Source organism: Suncus etruscus, chromosome 17 (genome assembly GCF_024139225.1).
Source record: "Suncus etruscus isolate mSunEtr1 chromosome 17, mSunEtr1.pri.cur, whole genome shotgun sequence".
Taxonomy (NCBI): domain Eukaryota; kingdom Metazoa; phylum Chordata; class Mammalia; order Eulipotyphla; family Soricidae; genus Suncus; species Suncus etruscus.
Genome location: NC_064864.1, coordinates 73,448,490 through 73,458,471, shown reverse-complemented (window position 1 = coordinate 73,458,471; position 9,982 = coordinate 73,448,490). Strand labels below are relative to the sequence as shown.

The 9,982-nt window shown below is 54.4% G+C and overlaps 1 protein-coding gene across 1 annotated transcript; it reads right to left on the bottom strand.

Annotated features, from left to right (window-relative positions):
• Nucleotides 1-1,179: 1,179 nt before the first annotated feature.
• On the bottom strand, nt 1,180-4,729 carry BAG5 (BAG cochaperone 5). Its single transcript, XM_049790360.1, has 2 exons — nt 4,683-4,729; nt 1,180-2,791 (listed from the first exon to the last, which is right to left on the bottom strand). The coding sequence occupies exon 2, from the start codon at nt 2,761-2,763 to the stop codon at nt 1,414-1,416; it is 1,350 nt and encodes a 449-aa protein (XP_049646317.1). The 5' UTR covers nt 2,764-2,791; nt 4,683-4,729; the 3' UTR covers nt 1,180-1,413.
• Between the last annotated feature and the right edge of the window lie 5,253 nt (nt 4,730-9,982).

The window sequence follows — 9,982 nt, the reverse complement described above, 5'->3', positions numbered from 1 at the left end:
CACTGCAACAAACCCTGCTTAGAACTTAGATGCAGTAGCTGACACTGTGACGGCCCCACTCCTAACTCCTGGGGGGCTACGAAGGTGGCCAGAACAGGGAAATGCAAAGACAAAGAGCAAGCCACGTGCATTGATGGTCCAGGGCACAGAGCTGGGCCTTCAGGAGGGCACAGAAGGGAAGAAGGGCGGGGGCCTGTGGCCAGCCTGGATGCCCCCGGTGTCACCAATGGTGCTACAGAAACTCAGATGGAGTTTCTAAACTTCCGAGATGAAAAGTGAGACCTCGGTAGCTTATGAAGCAGCAGACCAAGAATGCTCCAAGACTTGACTGTCCTTTGACCCCACTCTGTGGTGTTTCTAGAACAGCCTAGCAGGAAGAGCATATCCAGAGCTTTCGAGGGGACAACAGGAGTCCAAGGCAGGCAGCTGGCAGTGATCAGCTTAGCCACCAGGTGGTGTCCCTGTGCGGTCAAATGAGGTTCCAGGAGGGCACTTGCCCAGCAAGCACTGCTGCAGGTGCTTTGGGAAGCACCATCCTGGTCCTGCTCATCAGGAAACATGGCGACAGTGGGCGGCTATCAACAGATCCAAAGTGTAGACACTCGCTGTTGACTCAGGACTTGTGTCCGGCACCAAACTGACCTGGGGCCCTGCCTGGGGCCCCCAGCCCAGACATCCAGCTGGCAGGTACCAGTCCCCTGGCTCTCATGGGGTGGGGTGGGATGCTCGGCAGGCAACCCGCAAGCCGCTGCTGTACTGTGCCCTCGCTCAAAGTTGAGGAGTAACCCCTGAGCTCTGCCAGGTGTGACCCAGAAACCAAAATAAAACAAAATCATGGTACTTACTGTTGTACTCGGACCTATTTTTTTGTTTTTTAAATCATATCCAGTTATCCTCAGGGGTTACTCCTGACAGTGCTCGGAAACATATGGAATTCTGGAGATCAGGCTGGGGGGAAGGCAAATGCCATCCTCATTGTGCTGTCACTCTGGTCCCAATTGTACTCAAACCTTCTACTGAACAAAACACTCCCCCTCCCCAATTCTCTATTCCCACATTAGGTATTATTCTAGATCCTGAGATTTCTGCATTTTAAGGCTTGCAAAACCCACCTACAAATTATGATACTACTATTGTATGATTTTTTTTTAAGAAAAGAGAGAAAAACCATGTGAAAACTTAAGCCACAAAAGCTACAATATACAGGTAATGATTCAAGGGAAAAGTTCATGTGCTGTAGTAATTTTTTTCGCAACATCGAAAACAGCAGAGTTGCTGAATATAATTTGCTGAAAACAAAATCATAAATACTGATGAACATAGGCCATGTCGAAAGCACGGTAAGGCTCCCAAACTGGACGCTGTCGGGGGACACGGATGTGCAAACTGCAACAGGAGCGGGATACTGCCGGGCTAGTACTCCCACTCGTCCGACTTCAGGTCCAGGTAGCTGAGAATGTTCTGGGCCAGCTTCACCGCCTGCTTCCGGGCGGCCTTGCAGCGCTCCTCGCCCTGTGGGTCCACAGCGTCCAGCGCCAGCAGCTGCTTGGTGAGCAGCTCCTCCAGCCGGATGTAGCTCTTGTCGGTCCGGTTGCCATCGAAGGACAGCACCTCCCCCTGGATCTCTGACAGGTGGCCCAGGATCTCCCACACGGCCCGGTGGGACGGGTGCTCAGGCTGCTCGTCGGGCAGCCGCTGCCGCCGGTCCAGCGCCTCGCGCAGGTCAATGTAGGTGATGAGGGTCTGCACTTCGATGACCGCACGGCGCCGCGCCTCGCGGATACAGGGGTTCTTCTCCACGCTCACCGCGTCCAGCTCCCCGATCAGGCCCTGCAGCTCCGTCTTGGAGCTCAGGGAGAGCTCAGGGGGGCTCTGGGTGTGGAGCAGCTCCTCCCGCATCTCCCGCATCCTCTTGAGCACCTTCTCGATTCTCAGGATAGAGTGGTTCTGCCGCAGGTCGAAGGCGTGGGTGGAGTCAGCCGCTTCCTCCAGGTCCAAGTAGGTCAGCAGCTTGTTGATGTCCTCGACCACCTCTCGGCGGTAGTTCCGGATCTCCACCCTCCCACACACGTCCAGGGCATCCAGGTCAGCCATCAGCCCCGAGAGCACACACGACAGGTGGCGACAGGTCTCCGTGCTGCTGACACCCATGAGGAGGGCAACCAGTGTGCCCCTGGCCTTGTTCACCTCACACATGACGCTGTTGATCTTGGCCACAGCAGGGTGTGCGTCCTCGGAGAGGGGCAGGGAGGGCTGGCGGTGCGTGCAGTCCTCCACGATCTCCTGCACGGCGCAGATCTTGGTCAGCGTGTGGTAGCGGGCCTTGCGCAGTGACACCTTCCCACCAGTCTTCACGTGAGTCAGCCGCAAGATGATGTCCTGGAGACCCTCCTCAAATTCCTCGCTCACCTGCTGGCCGCCACTATAGACGGGCACTATCTTCTCCCGCACCAGGTCCTGGGCTTCTCGGAAGAGGCTCTGGATCTCCAGGCGATGCGGGTGGTTGGCATTCTGCTCCAACTCCTTCAGGAGCCGCTCTGTCTCCTGTGCCGCCCTCTTGCGTGCCTGCTGGACGTCACCCTTCCCTTCTGTGTCCACAGAGTCGATCTCAAACAGCTGCTTCGTGAGAAACCGCTCCAGCTTCTTATAGTTCTTGTCATCTGGGAGGCCGCTGAAGCCCAGGACCTGCTGCTCAATCCCTTTGACCTCCTTCTGGATCTCCTGGAGCCGAGTGATGGAAGGATGTTGGTTGCCCATATCCATGCTTTGGTTGTATTCAGGCTCACAAGCACTAAAAGACAAGAAATGTCACTCATTACATCACCAGAACTGAATGTTCAAAGTTTTTCTTCCTGTTGGGCTCACACAGATAGTATGGTGCCTTACCAGCTAACCATCATCCCAGCCCTGTTCTATAATTTTTGTTTGTTTTTGAGTCACAACTGGCCATGATAAGGAGTTACTCCTGGCAGGCTCCGGAGTAAGGGAGCCAGGGATCAAACACAGGTCAGATGTGTGCAAGGCAAGCGCCCGACCTGCTGTACTAGTGTTCTGGCTCCCTGGTTTTTGTTTAGGGACCCCATTCAGGAATGTGCCAGGCTTACTCCTGACTCTGCACTCAGGAATTACTCCTGACGGTGCTCAGAGGAACATGCAGGGGATTGAACCGGGTTCAGGGTGTGCAAGGAAATTGCCCTATCCACTGTACTATCGCACTGGCTCCTAAAATTTTCTTTCTTTTTTCTTTTTGGTTTTCGTGTCACACCCAGCAGCACTCAGGGGTTCCTCCTGGCTCTATGCTCAGAAATAGCTCCTGGCAGGCTCAGGGGACCCTATGGGATGCTGGGATTCAAACCACTGTCCTTCTGCATGCACGCCTTACCTCCATGCTATCTCTTTGGCCACTAAAATTTTCTTTTTAAAAAAGATCTAGTTGGGGCTGAGTGATAGCACAGTGGCAGGGTGTTTGCCTAGCATACTGCCCATCTGGAAGAACCTGGGTTGGATCTCCAGCATCCCATAGTCCCTAGAACATGCCAGGAGCGATTCTGAGTGCAGAGCCAGAAATATACCCAGAAGACTGCCAAGTGTGGCCTCCCGCAAAAAAATCTACTTAGAGGGACAGTGGGAAAGGCATTTGCCTTGCACACAGCCGACCTGAGTTCAATCTCCAGCACCCCCTATGGTTCCCTAAGCCAGCCAGGGCTGAGTGCAGAGCTAGGAACGTCACTGGGTGTGCCCCCAAAACCGAAAATAATCAAAACAAAAATCTACTAGGGCGGAGCCAGAGCGATAGTACAATGGGCAGGGGACTTGCTTTGCATGCTGCCAATCATGTTTGGTCATAGGCTCCCCATAGGGTCCCGTAAGCACCAACCACAGGAGTAATTCCTAAAAGCAGAGCTGCGGGGGAGGTAATCCCTGAGCATCTTCGGCTGGGGGTCACCCCTAACCACAAATGAAAAGATCTACTCTGGGGCCCGGAGAGATAGTACAGCGGCGTTTGCCTTGCAAGCAGCCGATCCAGGACCGAAGGTGGTTGGTTCGAATCCCGGTGTCCCATAGGGTCCCCCGTGCCTGCCAGGAGCTGTTTCTGAGCAGACAGCCAGGAGGAACCCCTGAGCACCGCCGGGTGTGGCCCAAAAACCAAAAAAATAAAAAATAAAAAGATCTCCTCTGGGGAGTGAAGTGGGCAGGGCACTTGCCGTACGTGAGGCCAACCCTGGCCTGTTCGGATGCGCCCGCACACAGGCTCCCCGGGACGCGCAGGGGTCACTCATGCGGGGCCCTGACAGCTGTGCGTCCGAACGACGTCACCGCGAGATAAATAAGCACAAACTCGGAGCGGTCAGCGATGTGGCTCGGTGGCCGGCTGCGGGTCGGAGTTTCAGGCGCGGGAGAAGCCGAGGCACACGCGGGCAGCTCGTCGAGCGCTCGGGGCCAGGCCGGGGCGGCCCGGGGGGTGGAGGCGGGCAGCTCCGGGGCTCGGGGCCGCGCTCGGGCCCCGCCGCGCAGCGCGTGGAGCGCGGACTCGGCTCTTGTCCCCTCGCTGCTGCCATGGGCCCCGCCGCGGCGGCCCAGGCGCGGTCGAGCCGGCTCCTCCCGGCGGGTCGGGGTCGGGCCGGGCCGGGCCGACCTCACAATAGGCCGCGCGGGGAAGCGGGCGGCCGCGCCGAGCTCACCTGCGCCGCCCGCGCCATCGCGCTCCGCTTCCGCAGCTCGGCCCGGACCGCGGCCGCCGTCTCCGCCTCCGGCTCCGCGCTCTACGGCTGCCCGCCGCCAAGCGCCACTTCGCGACGCTGTCGTGCCGGCCGGAGGCGGGCCGGGCCGGGCACCATGGCGGCGCTGCGGGCGGGCCCCGCGCGGTACCTTCTCGTCCGCGCCTTCTCCGCCCGCGCCCCCAGCCTCGCCGCCGAGCGTCGGGAAGCGGCGCCCAGCCGGGTAAGCTCGGCGTGGCCCGGGGCGCGGGACCCCGGACGGGCCCGGGCCGTGGCCTCCTCCGCAGGGCCCGGTGGGCCTGCAGGACTCGCCTTGGGCTTCTCTCCTAGAGTCCTCTCCTAGAGTCCTAGTGGTCCTCACACGATGGCCCGCGGGCCACATGTTGCCTTTGCATCTGTTTTGTTTCCTCATTGCGAAATAAAACCTATGCAGTGTGCACAAGAATTCGTTCCTAAGTTTTGTGTTTACTGGAGTCAGCCCCTCCAGTGGTCTGGGGGACAGTGAACTGGTGGCCCCTGTTGAAAAAGTTGGAGGCCCCCTGTGAGAGCTGACTCCTAAGATGCTGTGATCTTATGGCCCCTTGCAGGGGTCCTCACACGATGGCCCGCGGGCCACATATTGCATTTGCATCTGTTTTGTTTCCTCATTGCAAAATAAGACCTATGTAGTGTGCAGAAGTTTTGTGTTTACTGGAGGCAGACCCTCCAATGGTCTGAGGGACAGTGAACTAGCCCCTGTTGAAAAAGGTTGAAGACCCCTGGGCCTAGGGGCTGGGAAGCGACAGGCTGTGTCTGCACGGGCACGTTCCCAAGTGTGCAGCTGTGTGTCACTGCACAAGTATGCCCTGTGCAGCACCCGCACAGCGCAACCTCCGCCCCACTCTCTGCCCAGACCCACTTAGACAGGCCACCACCAGGGAGGGACTTACTGCACAATTGAGTCACCACAGGGGCGAGTTGTGGCATAAGCAAGTTGACCTGGGCGAGGTAACAGCATGTGTGGATGACTCCATAATTGAGTTGGGGCCTAGTTGCCTTAGCTCTGTGGTTCTCAAATAGTGGGGCGCGTCCCCCCCCGGGGGGGCACGAGGCTCCGTAAGTGGGAGCGAGTTTGACCTCAGCAAACACTGTCATCACAAGCTAAGCCCCCTGTTTTTTTTGTTTTTTTTTTGGGGGGGGGCACACCCAATGTTGCTCAGGGGTTACTCCTGGCTATCTGCTCAGAAATAGCTCCTGGCAGGCACAGGGGACCATGTGGGACACCGGGATTCGAACCAACCACCTTAGGTCCTGGATCGGCTGCTTGCAAGGCAAACGCCGCTGTGCTATCTCTCCGGGCCCTAAGCCCCCTGTTTATGCCTCTGCATGTCTCTAGAGCCAAGAGTCGCTGTGCCCTGCTTCCAACCCCGCTTCGATTGGAAAAGCTCTGCATTGCAAAACGTGCTCGTTGGAGCCATTCATCCAGACAACACCTCTGATTAAAAAATCAGCTCAAATTATCTTATATATTTTTGTTTTGTAGGTTAAAACTTTTTTAAAATAAAGATATGGTTTACAGTGGCGCGGGGAGGCCTGAAAATGTTTTCTTCTTCCTAGGGGGCATGACAGAAAATAATTGAGAAGCGCTGCAAGGCAGACACTTTACCTCTAGCGCCACCTCGCCTGTCCCACAAAAAATTTTCAAAGGGAGACAGCCATAGAATAGTGGTGAGGGCTTTTGTCTTGGACGCAGCTGACCCAGGTTCGATCCCCCAGCATCCCATAGGGTCCCCTAATCACACCAGGAATGATCCCTGAGCATTGAATGGTATGAATAAAAAAAAATTGGGGGCCGGAGAGATAGCATGCAGAAGGACGGTGGTTTGAATCTTGGCATCCCATATGGTCCCCCGAGCCTGCCAGGAGCGATTTCTGAGCATAGAGCTAGGAGTTACCCAGGAGCGCTGTCAGGTGTGACCCAAAAATTTTTATTTTAAGGGGCCAGAGCAGTGGCATAAGCCATGAGGCTTCTGTTTTGTGCGCACTAGCCTAGGAAGGACCGGTTTGATTCCCTGGCGTCCCATATGGTTCCCCGAGCCAGGAGCAATTTCTGAGCTCATAACCAGAAGTACCCACTGACCGTCACTGGGTGTGGCCCAAAAACCAAAAAAAATTTTTTTCTGGGGCCGGGTAGGTGGCGCTGGAGGTAAGGTGTCTGCCTTGCAAGCGCTAGCCAAGGAAGGACCTCGGTTCGATCCCCCCGGCGTCCCATATGGTCCACCCAAGCCAGGGGCGATTTCTGAGCACATAGCCAGGAGTAACCCCTGAGCGTCAAACGGGTGTGGCCCAAAAACCAAAAAAAAAAAAAAAAAAAAAAATTTTTTTCTTTTAAAGACAGGAAAAAATGGGGGCCAGAGTGTTATCACAGTATGTAAGGTGTTTGCCTTGCATGCAGTCTTCCAGGTTTGATCCCTGGCTACCCTTGTAGTCCCCTGAACCTCCTGGGAATGATTTCAGAGTGCAGAACCAGGTGTGGCCCAAAACAACAACAACAACAAAAAAAAGATGGGGGCCAGGGTAATAATGCAATAAGTAGGGACTTGCCTTTTCACACTGTCTATTCCTAATTAGTCCCGAGCACCCCAGATAACCCCCTTTGTACTGTCAGAAGTAAGCCTTGAGCTCTGCTGATATGACCGAAGAACAACAGAATTCTCAAGTATACCTGCCTGACTATTATTTGTTTGTCTTGAGCCTGTCTCAGGCTAGCCTACACTGCCCTGCAGTGCTCAGCTGGCTTACTGGCCCTTTGGCAGCATGTGCTTCCTACCTTGAGCAATTCAGAGCTCTCGCTCCACTTTTGGTTCCTGGTTTTCAGGCCACATCTGGTGGTACCCAGAAGCTGCTTCAGGCTCTGTGCCCAAGGACTGCTCCTGATGTCCCAAGGTTGAACCTGGTCCTTATTCTTACTCTTGAGTGCTCCAGCCTTTACATAGATTTCACTCTTTTTTTTTTTTTTTTTTTGGGGGGGGCCACACCCGGAGGTGCTCAGGGGTTACTCCTGGCTGTCTGCTCAGAAATAGCTCCTGGCAGGCACAGGGACCATATGGGACACCGGGATTTGAACCAACCACCTTTGGTCCTGGATCGGCTGCTTGCAAGGCAAACGCCGCTGTGCTATCTCTTCGGGCCCTAGATTTCACTCTTAGGGTTTTTTTTTTTTGTTTGTTTGTTTTTGGTTTTTGGTTTTTGAGTCACACCTGGCAGCACTCTATGCTCAGAAACCACCCCTGGCAGGCTCGGGAACCATATGGAACTATATGGAACGCTGGGATTCGAACCACCGTCCGTCTGCATGCAAGGCAAACGCCTTACCTCCATGCTATCTCTCCAACCCCACACTCTTAGTTTTATTTTTTTATTTCAATTTTGTTTTTAGTTTGCTTATTTCTTTTTAGCCATACCCAGCAGTGTTCAGGCAATGTCCTGACTCTGCTGTCAGTACTCAGAGACCATCTGGGATGCCAGGACCAAACCCTTCTATACCATCGCTCTAGACTCAGAATTTAGGATATTTTGGGGTTTTTTGTTTGCTCATTTTTATTTGGGACTATACCTGGCAGTGTTTAAGGGTTACTTCTGGCTCTGTACTCAGGAATTATTTCTGGCAGTGCTCAGGGGAACCATATAAGATGCCTGGATTGAACCTGAGTCGGCCACATGCAAGGCAAATGCCCTATCAGCTGTGCCAGCCCCAGAATTTATGATCTTGGGGCTGGAGCCATAGCACAGCGGAATGGCATTTGCCTCGAATGAGGCCAATCCTGGACAGATCCTGGTGTATTCCCCGCATCCCATATGGTTCCCCGAGCCTGCCAGGAGTGACTTCTGAGTGCAGAGCCAGGAGTCCAAACAAGGTGTGGCTGAAAAACAAAGAATTTATGATCTTGATAAAGTTGGTGGGGATGTCCCCAGCTGACTTATGTAAAATGGGGGGTAGGCACCACCCCAGAAGGGAATCTGCTATCTGCTTCTTTCTCTGTATCTCTGCCCCTCTGCAGTAGTTGGGATGATCTCAGACTGGGCCTTGCTCTTCAGGAAGGAAAGTCAGTCCTAAGCCTTCCCCTGACCTTCCAGGCCCCTTGTTTTTAACTCAAAAGAATTTCTAGAGGATGGACAGGAGCGATAGCACAGCAATAGGGTGTTTGCCTTGCATGCTGTCAACCCAGGACAGATCCAGTTTTGATCCCCATCATCCTATAGGGTCCCCCAAGCTTGCCAGGAACAATTTCTGAGCACAAAGCCAGGAGTAACGTAACCTCTGAGCACCGCCAGGTGTGCCTAAGAAGCAAAGAAAAGTCCAGGAATCTGCAGGAACGTTTAAGTTGCCAAGTCATCTAACACCAGCTACAAGCAGCTGAGAAGGGGGAAACAGGCTTCCTCTTTCAGGTTCAGGAACAAGCCTCAGTTGGCTGTGTACAAGGCCAGTGCCTGCCTGCTCTCCTCTCCACAGTCAGTCCTCTGGGATCAGCCTGTGGGGCTGTGCCCACGAGGGGCCTTGTGTGGTCCTGCTGCGTTCTGTGACCTCCACAGGCAGGCAGGCCCCACTCTGCTCTCTGCTGGCAGTGGGTGCCAGCTCATGGGTTCTCTGGGGTGCCTGTGCAAGACAGAAGAAGCCAGGGATGCTGGGAGCTGTTTTTATTAATATATATATAAATTAATTTAAAGAGCATATATAGGGGCCAGAGCAATAACACAGGTAGGGCGTTTTCCTTGCACGTGGCTGACCCAGGATGGACCTGGGTTTGATTCCCAGTGTCCCATATGGTCCCCCCAAGCCAGGAGTAATTTTTTTGTTGTTGTTGTTGGGTTTTCTTTTTTTTGGGGGGGGGGTCCACACCCAGCAGCGCTCAGGGGTTACTCCTGGCTCTACGCTCAGAAATCGCTTCTGGCAGGTTTGGGGGACCATATGGGATGCTGGGATTCGAACCACTGTCCTTCTGCATGCAAGGCAAATGCCCTACCTCCATGCTATCTCTCCGACCCCCAATGTTGTTTTTTTTTTCCTCTCCCTTTTTTTTTTTGTTTGTTTGCTTGGTTTTTTTCTTGGGGGGGGGTCCACTTGATTTCGCTCAGGGGTTACTCCTGGCTCTGCGCTCAGAAATCACTCCTTTCAGGCACAGGGGACCATATGGGATGCCAGGATTTGAACCACAGTCCTTCCTGGATTGGCTGCATGCAAGGCAAATGCCCTAATGCTGTGCTATCTCTCTGGCCTGGTCTTC